Source organism: Lampetra planeri, chromosome 31, assembly GCF_965212315.1.
Source record: "Lampetra planeri chromosome 31, kcLamPlan1.2.h2, whole genome shotgun sequence".
NCBI classification, from domain to species: Eukaryota; Metazoa; Chordata; class Hyperoartia; order Petromyzontiformes; family Petromyzontidae; genus Lampetra; species Lampetra planeri.
In genome coordinates this window covers 6,675,586-6,691,556 of record NC_136137.1, presented here as the reverse complement: position 1 = coordinate 6,691,556, position 15,971 = coordinate 6,675,586, and the positions used below count along the sequence as shown (strand labels likewise).

The window sequence follows — 15,971 nt, the reverse complement described above, 5'->3', positions numbered from 1 at the left end:
CTAAGAGCCACCTCCCAACGCAGACGCACACACACACACACTTTGTGCACGCAAAAGATGGGCATCTCCCGATTGACCTTGTAGGGCAGCGACGGGCAACGCAGACGATTCAGTGGGCCACGTGAGCGGCCCTCCTTCACCTCGGTGGGCCGCGAGCTCGACGCGGTGCATGTGCGCTAATCGTGACCCCACGCGAGAGACACTGAGACCAGGCCCCCACCGCATGAGGCCCGCGGGGTCTACGCTCGCACCAACAACGGCAAACGGCCACCATTTGCCACTGAGTTGTGGAGACGTCATCACAGCCACAGCGCTTGTGCCAGGCTGGGTGAACTTTCGAGGGCGAGTGTGTCAAGACTCACCGGCGGGTCACAGGACAGACCCAGGCGTTATGGGTTAACTGATGTGATGGGCAGGTGCGCCATATGTGCTCTCCACTGTGCTACCAATGCAATTGAGTTGGGGAGGGAGGAAAGCCCAGCACACATACAGACAAAGACCTCCCGTATAGGCTTTACAGACTGTTGGAACAAGTGCTGTTAGCAAGCACCTACGAAGGCCGGCACGGCACGCGAGGGGGTGGGTGGCCAACACCACGCCCGGCCGCCTAATGTCTCCCTAATGGCGATGTTTACTACACACCGCACCAGGTACTCATTTGAGGCTGAGTCGACCTAGACGAGGCCCAGCACCGGTTCAGATAATCCTCACTGGGTGTTGGCCGTGAGCGGGAATCGAACCCGGGGCGTCAGGTTCGTAGCGCAGCGCACTAACCGCTAGACCACCGCTCCCCACAAACAGACGAGCACACACACTCACACACACTGCAAACACAACTGGCCCAGTGCTCGGTTAATGGTAAATCTGACACGGCCAAAGTCTGGGCCATTTACACGGCGGAAAGCGACTAAATAACTGCAGGGGACAACCAATTTGCAAAAACCGTAATCATTAATTCATAGCCGGGACTTCTGTATTCTGCGCGTGTGTGAATGTGTGGGCGTGTGTGTATGTGCTTGCTAATAGCATTTGCCCCGAAAGTCTGTTAAAATATATGGGGGATCCTTATCTGTGTGTGTGTGTGAAAGTTGCCATTGCCGGCACCCTTTCATTATATTGCAACGTAACTCAATGGCCAAACGCTGTCCCTTCGTTATGCGCACACTCACGTGCAGAAAATGCGGGGCTCCGATTTGTTTCCGAACCGCGTGCGCATTCGAGCTGTGCTTGTTTCCCCGATCTCTATCTGCCTGCACGCGCACAACGATTCTGTTGCACCTCGACACGTGCCCGATGGTCGCCAAACAAATGCTCCACGTGGCTTCGAGGGCACCGATTCGAATGTGATTGTTGACACGCACGTGGTCACGAACCGCACGCGTCAGTGGGGAGCGTTGGCGGAGCTGCGCACCGCGAACCCGGCGACCCGAGTTCGATTGCCGCTCACGGCCAACGCCGGTGACGATTATCTCAACCGGGGTTCTGCGCCTCGCCTAGGGTCGACTCAGCGTCAAATGAGTACCCGGTGCGGTGCGTAAAAATATCGCCACTGGGGAGACAAAGGCGGTCGGGCGTGGGTGCCTGGCCACCCACCCCCTCTTGCGCCGTTCCAGCCTTCATAGGTGCTCGCTAACAGCACTTGCCCCAACAGTCTGTTAAGGGGATCTTTGTCTCTGTTTATATGCAAGTGTCCCACCTAACTTCAAGAGCTCCGATGCAAGTGCAAAGCGCTCATGTGTGTGCGCGCGTGTAAATATGCCCTAGGTCCCGTGCTAGACAGTGGGATGTATCTAGCATTCCAGAAAGGTACACATACGGACACACACGAAGCAAGTGAGCGAGCCAGCTGCGTTACACGCTGTGGCGTTGTTGTGAAAACAAAATGGGGACCCACAAAAAAAGCGATTGTCACATTCAGGCCACGCGATGCACCACAGCCATCAACAACATCCTCCGATCGGACCGGGATTTGTTGTTGTTGTTGCACACACACGTGTGTGGGTGCACGCATTAAATATTATAGCTACCTGCTAAAAGTGTCCAAACATGTTCTGCGTGGACTTCGTTCAAGCACTGGTTATCCATGTCTGGCGGTGCAATTTAGCTGCCGAATGTGTAAAGCCGAGAGATGTTTTAAGTGGCAGGCTGCTTCGAATTTGGCATCGCATCTGCTGCTCTCCGGATAAAATGCATGCTTCTGTTTACCACGTGGCGGGTTTTCGCGCCCGATATTATCTATCAAAGGTTTTTGGGTTGGATCCCGTAAATATAAATGTGTCGTTGAACCTGCCACCGCCCGACGTGGTAAATTGGTAAGGTTTGTCACGTAAACAAGTGACGACATCACATTTATTCCTGTATTTAAGACCGAAACAGGAGGATTTCTCCACAAATCTGGATGTCGCCTGATGATGCTAGTTGTAGTTACTGGCGAAACGTCGTACTCGAATTATAAATGTTGTGCGTTTACTCTCCAACACACCGGTGTGCTGTGCTAGTAACGAACTGGCATGCTTTGTTGTTTACGTGACAAACCTTACTAATTGGCTGTCGGGTGGTGGCGGGTTTAACAACACATTTATATTGATTTAACCCAAAAACGTATATTACGGATGCATGCCTCTATCTTAAAAGACAAAAAAACACCCTCAATGCATTTAATTTTTAACATCCAGGTGAGAGATGTGCAAGGCACTCAGATCCTATACGTATTATTTCAAAGTAGGACAGTCAAAATTTGAATTAAAAAAACATCTTAATGTTTTCCAACTCAAATAAGCATGAGTGCGTTGCTCATCTTTTACAAAAACATTCGTGGAAGTTCCACATTCGTATGGAATAGGCCAGCCACCACATAGAGCAAGTTTTAACGTCACACAAAGTGTTACTTCATTGTAATAAACAAAGACAGAGATTCCCCCATATAGCCTTCATTGTTGGGGCAAGTGCTGTAACGCCTATGAAGGCCGGCACTGCACAACGAGTGGTTGGGTGGCCAACACCACGATGTTTACACATCGCATCAGGTTCTCATTTGAGGCTGAGTCGGCCTAGGGGAGTCCCAGGACCCGGTTCAGATAATCGTCACTGGTGTTGCATTCACAGGCCTCGGCAGACAAGCGGACGAGTTGATCCACGTCCTACGACGGGGCTTGAACTCATCCTCCCAATTGAGATTCGCTTCCACTAATCAGGGTTTTCAAAATTAAAACTCATTGCACATTGCGCTGTGATCATTCTGGCTCATAGAGGCGTACTCTTATGAACTAGCGTGGCACATGGCCTACAGCAGACGGCGTGCATTTCTTCACAAAATAACACTGCAAGTGACAAAATAGTAAACAATACACGCGCGAGAGTACATTCACTGAGGAGATGGAATGACGAAGTTTGGAGCTAGTTGGATTGTTACGTTGCAAGATTGAGAGAGGTGGCCGGTGGCTTTGGGAGGCCTTCATGCAGCAGTGGATCGACCACGGCTGATGACGATTAGTGACACAACTGTACCCGTGATGTGCTTTGAAATTAAACCGGCGAACACAAAATCTGACGGGATGATAAAGAGCACGTGGGATCATGCAAAACAACAAGCCCCCAGCGAAGAATGCCTCGATCGCTCGTGGAAGCGGATCTCCTTCCCATATATGATAAAGAATCTCAAATATCAGCGCCCCCTCACCTGCATAAATAAATGACGGCGAATTGATGTGCGTTTTTTTGGCCAATGTCACCTCGCCTGGCAGCTGCAAGCCAACCATGCTGGGAATCCATTAGTATCAAGTTTTTTCGTTTTTTTTTCCTGTTCACATTGTTAAATAAAGCGTGACCTTAGCCGCATCCAGAGATGATCTTGCACTGTAGTATGACGCTACCGAGCCATTGCGCCAAACGTGACGACGACGGTGTGCGTGTGTTGTGTGTGTGTGTCGAGCGGCGTCTGGTGAGATGTCAATTCCCTACGCAGTGGCACAAAAACGTTTTAAACGGTCTGAGACTTGCAATTAAAACGTCGGGGGAGGAAAAAAACCACACGCACACATGCACACACCAAAACACATTCGTGCAATAGCAAAAAATATATTAAAATACTTTCAATTACGCAGGAAAGCTTTGCTAAAACCCACATAATTGTTTTAAAGAGGGCCCTGCATGCTGAGGAAGTTTGGCTTAAGAAAAACCTTTCAAAATTGGCCCAACATTCCAAAGTGGATATAAGCAAAAGTGCATTCCGTTTTAGTCCATCAGCCTATTGGCTTTCCAGACCAATATATCAAGTAGCACTTGTACACAGCAAGCAAACTCTGGACTGGTTTCAAGCTTCTGGGCCGCATTTGCAGATATCAAATGCTGGGAGATTACCTTGATGGTTATTGGCAAGAGCGCTCTGTATAGAATATGGGGACCCTGTTTGACGCAAACAAGAAATCATTTGTGTGCGGTATTCCAAAGCAGCACTTTTCTGAAACGGAGCCTTCATAATCACATTTCTGGTTAATGATTTTAAACATATTTAGTTTTTTCATGAATCAGTGACCGCCAACCGTCGACCACCCACCTGCTTCCACAGGTACACGTCGTGGCTGTTCTTCTTCCACGAGATGACCATGTGCGCCGTGGACAGCGCGATGCCGCTAATGACGGCCGCCCTCATGCGCACGGGCAGCAGCGTGTAGATCATGTACACGAAGAACACGGTCCACCAGATGCCGTCGGACGCGCTGCGCGGGCTCACGCTCACCACCGACATGGCCTCGATGACTCCGATGGCGAGGATCACCGTGTAGCACACGAGCCACATGTGGTCCTGGTGGAAGCCGTTCCGGTTGCAGAGGACCATGAGCAGCAGGAAGGCGCCGATCGAGATCGCGAGCACCAGCACGTAGGCCAGGTCGTACTGGCCCGCCAAGCAGTGGAAGGTGAGCATGACGCTGCACACGAGGACCAGCAGCCCCATCAGCATGGTCAGGCTGCTCTGGTTGAGCCGGAAGAAGTACCTTTGGTAGAGGCGCTCCAGCTTCTCGGGCTGGAACTTCTTGGAGCGGAACACCTGCAGGACGCTCGCCCAGCAGCTGGTGCCATCCCCGGGCCTCGCGTTGTCCAACGAGGCCACGTCGAGGGCGTCCATGTCACCCAGCACGGCGCCGCCGCCGCCGCCACGAGCATCGTCCCCTCGCTCCTCCAGGCCCAGCTCCACGGACTTTGGCCGCACGCCGTGCCTCCCGCGGCCCGGCTCGTCCTGCCACGCCGGCTTGGAGCGCACGGACCTCTGCTGCTGGTTGTGGTGGTGATGGTGGTGGTGATGGGAGGACGTGCCACCACCACCGCCGCCGCCGCGTCGCCAGCGGCTCTTCTTGTGCTCCAGCCTGGCGTGGTCGATGCCGTTGTACTTGGTGTCCATGACGGCGATGCCGTTCTTCTCCTCTTCGGGCCAGGCGCGTCGGGTGCTCTGCTCTTGAGGAGGAGGCCGAGGGGTGGAGGAGGAGGTGGCTGCGTGCGGAGCGTGCGCGGTGCTCGGAGGACTCACACTGTTAGGGCGGGACATGGTGCTGAACGTGCTTGCATCGCAAACCCCCCCACCCACCCACACACACAACCCCCCCGGGACCTCAGACCGCCACCGGCCGTAAAGCCATGGAAGCCACCCTCGATCGTGTCCACTTTGTCCACCGACCCCCAAGGCAAACTTCACGCCACTCGCCCACCACCACCACCAATCGACGCGGCCTCAAACGAATCTGTGCGCCACCGGCGGATTGGTGTTCGTCACGACCACCGCCGGCCTTGAAACAAAACAAAAAATTGCACGCAGCCCGGACTTCTCGCCGGTACGTGCCGCCCTCTGATCCTGAACGGGACGGATCGACAGGACGCGCGTTGAGACTGGAGTGGATGAGACGGGAGCGAATTGCTCCCTCGGATCGCTTGGACCTCACCTCCCTCCCCCCCCTCGCAGCAACGTTGATGTGGACCTCAGGGCCGACGGTGCATCCCCTCCTCGATGACTGTCAACGGGATGACGTTCAGCCAAATCCTCTCCACCGCCATCCTCCTTCGCGCCCGAGCCGCGATGTCAGCGAGCTTGAGAAGACGCGACCGGTGGCACGCCGAAGAGGCGGTGGGTAGAGGTTGTGGGCGCCGTGGGGGATTTAAATGAGCAATGTGGGAGGCGAACGACGGCACAAGCGAGAATGAAAATCACCACGGCGCTCTCTGTAATTAACGGGCGAACCCGACGAGAGCTGCCTTCGGTGAGACGAGGGGTGGGTCTCGAATGGCCGGCCGGAGGCCCCCTCGCTGGTGTTCGGTCTCTAAATGTACAGAGCGGTGGGGCGCTGAATTCACTCACGGGGGAAGAATCGCCGTGGATGGCACCTCATCGTTCAAATCGTCTCCCGCGACGTTCGCGTCCGCTGGCCCCCGTCCTCTCGGTCCGACTCCCGGTGCTTGGTCTCCTCCTCGTGTCCCCCCCCTCCACTGCGGATGGGCGCCAGCAGTGGATAGAGAATGTCTCGCCAGGGGGTTGCTCAGCGATGCTGCGTTGGTGCTGCGCTGACCGCGTGTCTGGCTGGGGATTGACGGCTGGTCGCTCCGCTCGTTGTTGCGTCCCGAGGATGTCTCTCGCTCCTCTCTCCGTGTTGTCTTCTCTGTCTTGTCCGTCTATGTGTGTCCGTGTCCTCTCTCTCTCTCTCTGTGCGCATGTGCGTCTGTGTCTCTCGCCCGAACGTGCGACAGCGTCTGCCGCTCGCTCTGGTCTCGATGCGTCTGTGTTGCAACGTCGCCGCTCTCTCGTCTATACACTCGTCTCTCCCATCATCATCATCACCACCACCCTTAACCGCTCTCCCCCTCTACTCGTGTCCCTATTTCTCTCTCTCCTGTTTCCTCTCTCTCTCTGCCTCTCTTCTCCGTGTGTGCGTGTCGTCTCTTCTCTCTCACTCTGTGTGCGTCTCTGTAATAGATGCGGTCTCCCAATGACGATTTAAAAAAGAACGCACACGCGCAGGAAGGAGACTCACACGGAGAGACACGCGCGCACGGCAGGCAGACGCAAGCCTATTCTATGTAAATGAAGAATCCGCCGAGCATCGCACAGGACAAAGACGAGAAAGAGGCGATTTAGTCTACCCCGTCTACAGACGCGCAGCACAATCTCTCATCCCTCGCCGTCCGTGGCACGGCCACTCAACCCGCCCGCCCCACGCAGCCCAAGCCAGCCACCCACCTACCCACCCCTCCTCCTCCTCCTTGCTGCCTGCCTCCATCACACATCACCCGCCACACGCACCTCCTCCTCCTCCCCCCATCGCTCTCCTCCTCCCTCCCTCCTCCCTGCCTGCCTCTCTTCTCCTGTGCGCACTGCCCGCTCATGGACACTGCGAATATAAAGACCCCCCCCCCCCAGTGTAGTCTGAACAAGTGCTGTTTGCGAGCACCTACAAAGACCGGCACGGTGGTTGGTCAGCACCACGCCCGGCCGCCTTTGTCTCCCGAGTGGCGATGATTACACACCGCACCAGGCACTCATTTGATGCAGTCGACCAAGGGGATGCCCAGGACCGGTTCAGATAATCATCGCTGGTGTTTGCCTTGAGCGGGAATCGGAACTCGCACCTCCGGGTTCGGAGCGCAGCGCGCTTACCACTGCGCCACCGCTCCCGCTACTAATACGGCACAAACACGTGCATCTTGGATGATTTGATGCACCAATAATCTATTCGTAAATCGGTAACCACTTTGTGGAAAGTCAACAGTGGGTTGTGGTATGGATGATGACACTACGTCGTGTCTCAATGTCTCGCCCCGTAAGACAAAACGTGAAACTTACATTGGATCGTTGTCACACGTAAGGGCTTGGTTAGCCCCAAACTTGCAAATGGCTTAAAGTGTTGCACTAAACACAAACATGTATCTTCTTCACCGGTGAACCAAGTAATTCGCCTCCCGTGGAAGAGTGTGACACTGAATACGATTGAATGCGGCTTAAGCTCCCTCCGCTGGTTGCTATAATTAATGTATGTGCTATTCAATACGTCCAGTGTGGACGGCACATTCAACTTGCGACTTTGCGTGGTTGATATACAGTGGTCTAACGTTGAATACCAATGAAGCATTATGATATATGCATTTTATGTAGTCTAATAATGGATAACTGTACAATGTTAGCATGATACTTTATCCGGTCTACTTGATTAATCGTTGACAATTTCACGCATACGCAGCTATTGTATTCAATCAGGCAATTGAATTTGTTTTTTTTTTAACCATGAGTACTGTACGCCTTTCAAAGGTTAAATGGCAGTGATAACAGTATGTGCTGAGAATAGCATTTAATGCACGTATTATGCATGTAAATGCATTACCATTGCCTTAATTGTTACTGTAGCGTATGTTACTGTATTATAATAGATCTGATCGCAGTATCGCTGAATGTTCACGCGAACATCTGTCTGGCTGTGCTCATAATCGCAGGTGACACAAGTACACGAGTCCAGACGAGATGAACGGGATACGTATTTCACTTTGTCAGTATCACCTGAGGTACCACGTGACTTTCGTGATTATAATCTCTGGACGTGGCCAGTAACAGTGAATTGAGTCACGACCCTCATTTGGCCGTATACATAAATTGGGCACATTAAAGTTATGCGACCTGACGTGGTTACAGATTTCTGTTGTAGCCCAATGGACTGTGGGCTCCTGTGCCAACGGTGACAATTCCACATTCGTATGGCCGTGCCCAGGCGATTTCATTCTACAACCACAGTTTATATTCTGCAAACGCTACTCGTCAAAGTACATCTATACAGAAGCTTGTGTCAATCCACTGCTGGATGTGCCCCCCCCCCACCCCCTGAAACCATACTTCACCACGATGGTCAGCGCTAGAGGTGTAAAGGCGGGGAGTACATACATGGGAGCATAGAAGTACGGTACAACAATGGATTTGCTGTCAGTATGATCGGACCTAATCTATTTTACCGTTCAGCAACCAGTCAACAATATAATTCTTCTCCGATGGACCAAGTATCGACGATCCCATTGGCTGGTGGCGCAGAGCCAATGTTGGAAATTCCCCATTCGCATGACGAGGGCAAGTGTTTCTATGTAAGTCCACTGTAACTTCCGACAACGTGATGATGGACTAAAGTAGCAGCGCCACCAATCTCCATATTTCATTGTTAAACACTTCTAAACACTATATGTTGAAGCTTTAAAATGCCGTTCAAATGACATTCTAATATTCTAATTCAATGACATTAAACATTCCACACTAACATTATTACTTATTTCCAACTGCTGAGCATACAGCTGAGCCTACGAGTACTGCACTGTGCTCGGACTTCGTAGTGAGTGTGTGCTGTGACTGAAGTTGTATTGTGTACACAAATTTATGTTCCGTGGCATGAACGAACATTTATAATGCCCGTTTGTTGGACCTCCCGTGTAGTTCAAATCCTCAGCCCGTCATCCCCTTCGCGGTCTATAAACATCATCTTTGCAGGATCCCCCGCCCCCACCCATGGATATCCTGCGCCCCTACCATGGCAATGTGGAATTCCCACCACTGGCTCTGGGGCTGCAAACAGCAATGAGTGCAGCCCAAGGCCGTAGCCATGGAGTCAACATTGGGGGGGGGGGGGGCAAATCTTCCAGGGGGTCTGGGCGTCCCCCCCAGAAAAAAAATCTAAATTTGAAAACTCATTTCCTGCCATTTCCTGCCTAAAATAAAAAAAAATCACAAACACATAGGATGGACTTTTTTTTACAATAATGTCTAATAGTGTATTGTATTACAATGCTCTGTTTTTTCTGTTTTTACCTTTTCTTGTCTCATTGTATGTGATGGCAGAGATTAGAGATTAATAAAGTACAACCATAACCACGATCATATAAACAAAAATCTATTTTATAGCAATATATTGGGGGGGGGGGACATTTTGAGCATATTTATTATAATTGCTGCCTTGGTGCAGCCACATGCGCTCCACAGAAGGCAAATTACTCGGTTCACCGAGGAGTTGGGGCTCGTGTGTGTGTTTATCACGTGACTTAGAACAGCAAGGGAAACAAATCGACCACCCCGGATGTAAAGTTTAAGCGCCCAAATGCCAACAATTATATTTCGAGTTAAAATCGGAGGCTTACAGAGAGTATGTGTCAAATTAAAACTTTCCTGGGCCAACCCATGAGAGTTGACAGCAGGCAGTCCTCGATAGCCTCGATATGTCTTTAGACGTGTGTGTGTGTGGATTAGCTGAAACATGTAATATTGTATTGAAGTTGGTGGCGGGAGTCGTGTAAGATGCGTTTTAAATATAATATAGATTCCTCCAAAATGTATCATTTTTTGTTTTGGTGGGGTATCTATAAACGGATCACCCCGTAGATTTCACAGAAACAATTTTTTTTTACAAAAAAAAAGGTGTAAATATCTCAAATAACAAACAAACACACTGATTTTACTATTCGTCGTGACACAGCGTTAGAGGCACGTTATTATAGCAATCGAGGGCAGTGGCGATCTGTGATTATGGAGTGGGGAGGGGAAGTCTAACATTGGCAAATGTTCTCGTATGTAATTATCCTCATTGTTTAAGATGAACGTGGCTCGCCATCTGGCGGTCGTTTCGCAAAAACACTCCCCGAGTCGAATTGATCGCGAGTCACTCCACTGTTGGATGACGCCCCCCTCCCTCCCCCGACTACGGCCATGCGGGCCGTGACGGTAAAAATGACCATACTTCACCACGTTTGGCCAGTGCGCGAGTTGGTGATCCGTTTTTGTACCTCGACAAAAACAAAAATGTGCTTTAGTCTCTTCGCCTTCCGCACGTCGTTAACCAGCACGTAAGAACATTCACATCTATGTAAAAGATGCCACTCTATTTGCATACGAAAGTATTATTAGTGGACAGTGAAACATACAGAGATGTGAATGGGTCACCACTATGCACGGTCAGTTCAGACACCGTTGTCTTTCCATTATTGATGTTGACGCCTAAACGCGAGAGCCACCAGCTACCACTGACATCGCCATTCCGCTTGTGCCAGGCTAGGTGCATTTTGAAGGCAATTCGAGTTGCGATATTAGTAGCAAGGGTCCACAGGACAGATCCAGGTTTTATGGGTCAACAGATTTGGGTGACTAGCAAGTGTGCAAGCGGTATTGTTCATACCCGATTGTAATTTATCCACCAGAGACACTACTCGCTGTTGTGAGCATGATACAGCATAGTGTCCACTCACTCTTGGAATTTCGAGGAACCACCGGCATGCAGGAAAGCAGCCACGCGGTGAGCGGGCAACAACAATTTTCCAAGCTCTGCGGTCCTCTATATATCAAGATGGTTTCAGTAAATTAATGAGGTTTTACATGTGGGAGGAAAGCGGAGCGCCCCGGGTACACCCACGCGGGCGAGGGAGAAACACTCGATCCCATTCATTTTCTGAATCGCCTTCTAACGGCAAGCCAGGGTGTTCGGCACCTCTACGCCCACGGGAAGGGCGTTTCACAACATTCGCGTGGTCCACCAACCCTCGCTATTGCCTCCATGGACAGTGCTGGATTACATGCAGCCCGTCTTTGTTCATGTTTTGTTTGTTGCGGTTGCACCCGAGTCAAGAGCCTCATGGCTCACAGGACCATACCTAATAAGTGAAAACTAAAAAAACGTGCATTGCCACAACCGCCGGGCTAAAGCATCGCTTCTTTGCCTCCCGTCGCCGACGAAGGACAGCTGCCACCGGCTGCACACTCGCATCACTGGGTGCCAGCCAGCGGCGCCAAGCCCAATGGGATTCTGCAGCACAATGGCCCGTTTCTTCTCGAGCCCCGTGTACCATGCGCGTCTTCGCCCCCCCGCCCCTCGAGCTGGCACAGACACACGTGCTTTGCGAAACCGCTATCTTATAGTTTATATACTGTGTGCGGTTATATGTACGACGGCGACGTGACACCGTCCGTTGCAGTGGACGTCGCTGGCGTGTCTGCTGAATTGCCTGGGGGCTGATTTGTTTGTTTTTTGCTTGTTGCGGTTGCACCCGATTCAAGAGCCGAATGGCTCACAGGGCTATACCTGATAAATGAACTTTGAACTTTGATCGCGAAAAAGGATTTCGTGCAGGGGTTAGGCGGTGGTGGCGCGCTGGGCATCAGCAAACAGGTTAGTCAGTTTAACACGGAGTAGTCGGTTTCAGCGACCAATATTACCCACAATCAAGTATTTTTGTGTTGGGTTAGATCGCGTAAATATAAATGTGTCCATCTTCTTGGTTCTTTCGGTAAAGTCACATAACATAATTATTTTATGATGTTTTATTTTTTTTATTTTATTATTTCCCTTCTACGTGACTTTACCGAAAGAACCAAGAAGATGAATCCCTGCAATCACGAAAGCTTTAAATCGAAATATAAATGTGTCGTTAAGCCCTCCACCACCCGACACAGCCAATTAGCAATGATCGTCACGTAAACAACACGTGCCAATTCGTTACTACGTCAGCACGCTGGTGTGTTGGAGAGTAAACCCACGACATTTACAATTCGAGTACGACGTTTCCCTGGTGGTTACAACCAGCTTGATCAGGCGATTAGCCAGAATTGTGATGAAGTATTCCTGTTACGGTCTAAAATAGAGGGAAGGTGATGTCATCGCTGTGAGCCGATCAAGTCTGAAGACCAGAGCGGGGTTAATGTAGCAATAACAATTACAATGGATCACGTTAATCTGATAATATGCATTAGCTGTTATTGTTTGGGTTATTCAGTTCGCTGATCGCCCGTGGCATCTCAACATATCACCATCCATTCAGACACTAACTCAAACACGAAGACCTCGGATTAGCACGGTTGGCTACATACGGTGCGAAAGAAGTTCAACATACATACAAAGATCCCACCACCCCTTATAGCTTTAATTGTCGGGGCAAGTGCTGTAATCGAGCACCTATGAAGGCCGGCACGGCACACGAGAGGGTGGCTTGCCAGCACCACGCCTGGCCTCCTTTGTCTCCCGAGTGGCGATGCTGTTATCGGCTGCTGTTGTCAGCAGAAGGCAGTGAAGAAAAATCCGTTGTTGTATTGCACTATGCGCTAACATCTATACCGCCCTGCCTTCACCAACCTGCACCCGACCGATGTGGTGAAATATAGCCAAATAACACCCACGGTCAGTTTAACACGTGTGGGGCTTTCGCGACCAATATTATTAATAATCAACGTTTTGGGGTTTAGATCGCGTTATTTATAAATGTGTCGTAACCCTCCACCACCCGACACGGCCAAACACAACAATTACTCAAATTGTAAATGTTGTGGTTTCACGCTTCAACACACCGGTGGGCTAAAGCAGTGAACCATTTGTCTTCTGTCAACGTGACACTTTTTTACTGATTGGCCGTGTCGGGTGGTGGAGGGTTACGACACATTTATAAATAACGCGATCTAAACCCAAAAACGTTGATTATGAACACACACGGTCAGTACGGCGTGGGGAGGCTGTCAGGTCAGCAATAGCATATAAAGTCGCCGTACTATCCATGCACATTCATACAGGCTCACACTCACGTAAATGTATAACGAATACAAATGCATATTTCCCCGTATTGTTTATTCAGAGTGATCTATGTTGTGCAATGGGTCAGTGTAGGCTTGACACTGAAGCTTTTAAACAGAAACACGTACCAAAAAAAAATATATCAATTTTCTTCCCCCGAGGGTTAGAAAAATCATTAATATTACAGCCCGTCTTGTATCCATGAGCCTTTGTGTGCCAATGATGAGACCGAGCCCTTTAATTATAAATGAGTACAATGTGTTTTGTGGGCAGACTCAACGATAAAATTACAAAACAATACACAACGGTGGAAAAGCTGGCTTCTGGTACGGGCCTGCGGTCGATCACAATAAGTCACCCCGGTTCTCCCATTGCAACCACAACGTTATTTGGGCCACATAGCTCGATCAACGTGAAATGCAGTGGGTTGCACTCCGCAAAGGTCGCCGCGGTGGCAAGATGTTAACTACCTCGTCCGGTATACAGGAGGTTCGTGGGTTCGATCCCGACCCTGACGCCTGCTGTATATTTGTAGTTTGCGTGGTCTTTCTCCCCGTGGTCGCGTGGATTTTTTTCCTGGTCCTCCGGAGTTTCCCCACCACATTTAGAAACAACAACGTGCGTTTAGAGTATTTATCTGCTGTAAATTTCCACGTGATAAGCCACTTCGTTGAGCTATCATTTGTGGCCAGGTCGCTCCTGAAAAACAGCTACAGTGGGCCTTATCTGGCAAAATATAAAAAAGTTTTAGTTTTAATTCCATTGATTCATCGAAGAAGCATAGTTTTCTTTTTAAATCCTTTATATTAAGTTCGCTTGCTTGCTTGCTTGCGTGCTTGTGTGCTTGCTTGCTTGCGACCGTGCAAATATTTCGGTCGTTTTTGAACCCACTTCCCGTGATCCAATCGAACTGATATTTTGCACACAGACTCGTTGTGCGTGACAATTAATTTTCGTGAATTTTTTTTTTACAAAATTTTACACTGTTTAGGGAAAAAAATATTTAATATTTAATTACCAATGGCTTAATGGTGGCAGACAATCATCTGACCCATAGGTGGCAGCCATCTCAAGCCAGAGGACGAGAGGACTCTAGCCGCCCGTTTCAAAGACCAATGTGGGCTGGGTTGTGGCCCATTGAACACGCATATAAAGGATTTATAGTGAAAAACTTTGTTTGTAGGGGTTAATTTTTTCCGTGTCAAATCATCTGCCTTTAACTCCGAACAAAGATTTCGACTCTACAACACACACATTCTGCCGAAAGTGCAATCCTGTTATCACACCTCGGTTGGGATACTGTACTCAGTTATTACTTCACTGCACGTGATAACATTCGGTCAGATTGATTGACGATCCAGAAGCAATCAAGTAGCTCGCCCAACTGGTGACCGGTCGCCTCCTTGTCACTCTTCTATGGCTACCACCACGGTGACCGCTGTTTCTGCGAAATTGCATTCGTTGATTCCTTCACCAGTGCCGCGTGGTGGGGGATTCGATCTCCCGGACTGGATTGCTTCGTTGTTGTTCAACGGCCATGCGGGCAGGACAACGCGCTCTTCGTTGCGATGTCTTTTAGACATTGGAATCCCTCGCCCGCCGTCTCATCTCCTGGAATTTAAGAGACGGTAGGAGCTCTTAATCTGTGACGCTTTTAAAAGCAGAGGCAGATTTTTTTTTTCTTAAACTTTCCACGGCGGGGCAAGGTGGGGTGGCAGTCTTGGCGCTTCAAGATTTTTAAATAGGACCCTAAATTAATAGCAATTAAAAAAAAAGTGAAATGTATTTTCTCAGGTATTTTGCTTTCTTTGTAAAATACAAATTTTATGGATCCCAAGGGGAGGTTGGTCATCCTCTTCCCCCCTTCTTAGATCCGCCACTTGTTCAATTGCCGTTTGTTTCTTGCCGCTTGGCGTCTTGGGGCCTTTGCTCAGTGATACGCGAGTTTTCAAAAATATACTTCCGATTTTTCCGACCCATGCGACTCCTCGGCCATTTACGGTACAGTTGTTGCAAAACGTACACATGCTGGGTGGGTGCGTGCATGATAAGCGCATAATAAACACGTTAAAATGAAGCCACGGAAAATGTATGTCGGGAACGCATGCAATACCTAACAGGTCACTCAAGAGGGCGTGCGTGTGATGTCTTAGAAACTGCTTGGGAAAAACCGGACCAAGGTTTATCGAATAATCCTGGGGTTGTCAACCATACGGTCTCAAACTTGTGCGTACACAGCACGGGTAGAGGGAAACTCTTTGCTTGCCAAGGGCCGAATGACTTTCAAAAAACTTTGGCAAAAAAAACGATCCCCCGTATATCCTAAACAGACTTTTGGGAGCATTTGGAAGATTAAATTTGGCGGGCACTTTAACTTCAGTCACTTCTATCAAAATCAGAATATTTATGTATACA

The 15,971-nt window shown here is 49.8% G+C and overlaps 1 protein-coding gene across 1 annotated transcript in view; it reads right to left on the bottom strand.

Moving 5' to 3' along the window:
* ADCY5 (adenylate cyclase 5) overlaps nt 1–7,206 on the bottom strand; it is a 207,549-nt gene extending 200,343 nt beyond the window's left edge. Inside the window, exon 1 of the mRNA XM_078609148.1 lies at nt 4,556–7,206. Coding sequence (XP_078465274.1) covers nt 4,556–5,542 — 987 coding nt within the window. The 5' untranslated portion in view covers nt 5,543–7,206. The remainder of the gene's footprint in view (nt 1–4,555) is intronic.
* Between the last annotated feature and the right edge of the window lie 8,765 nt (nt 7,207–15,971).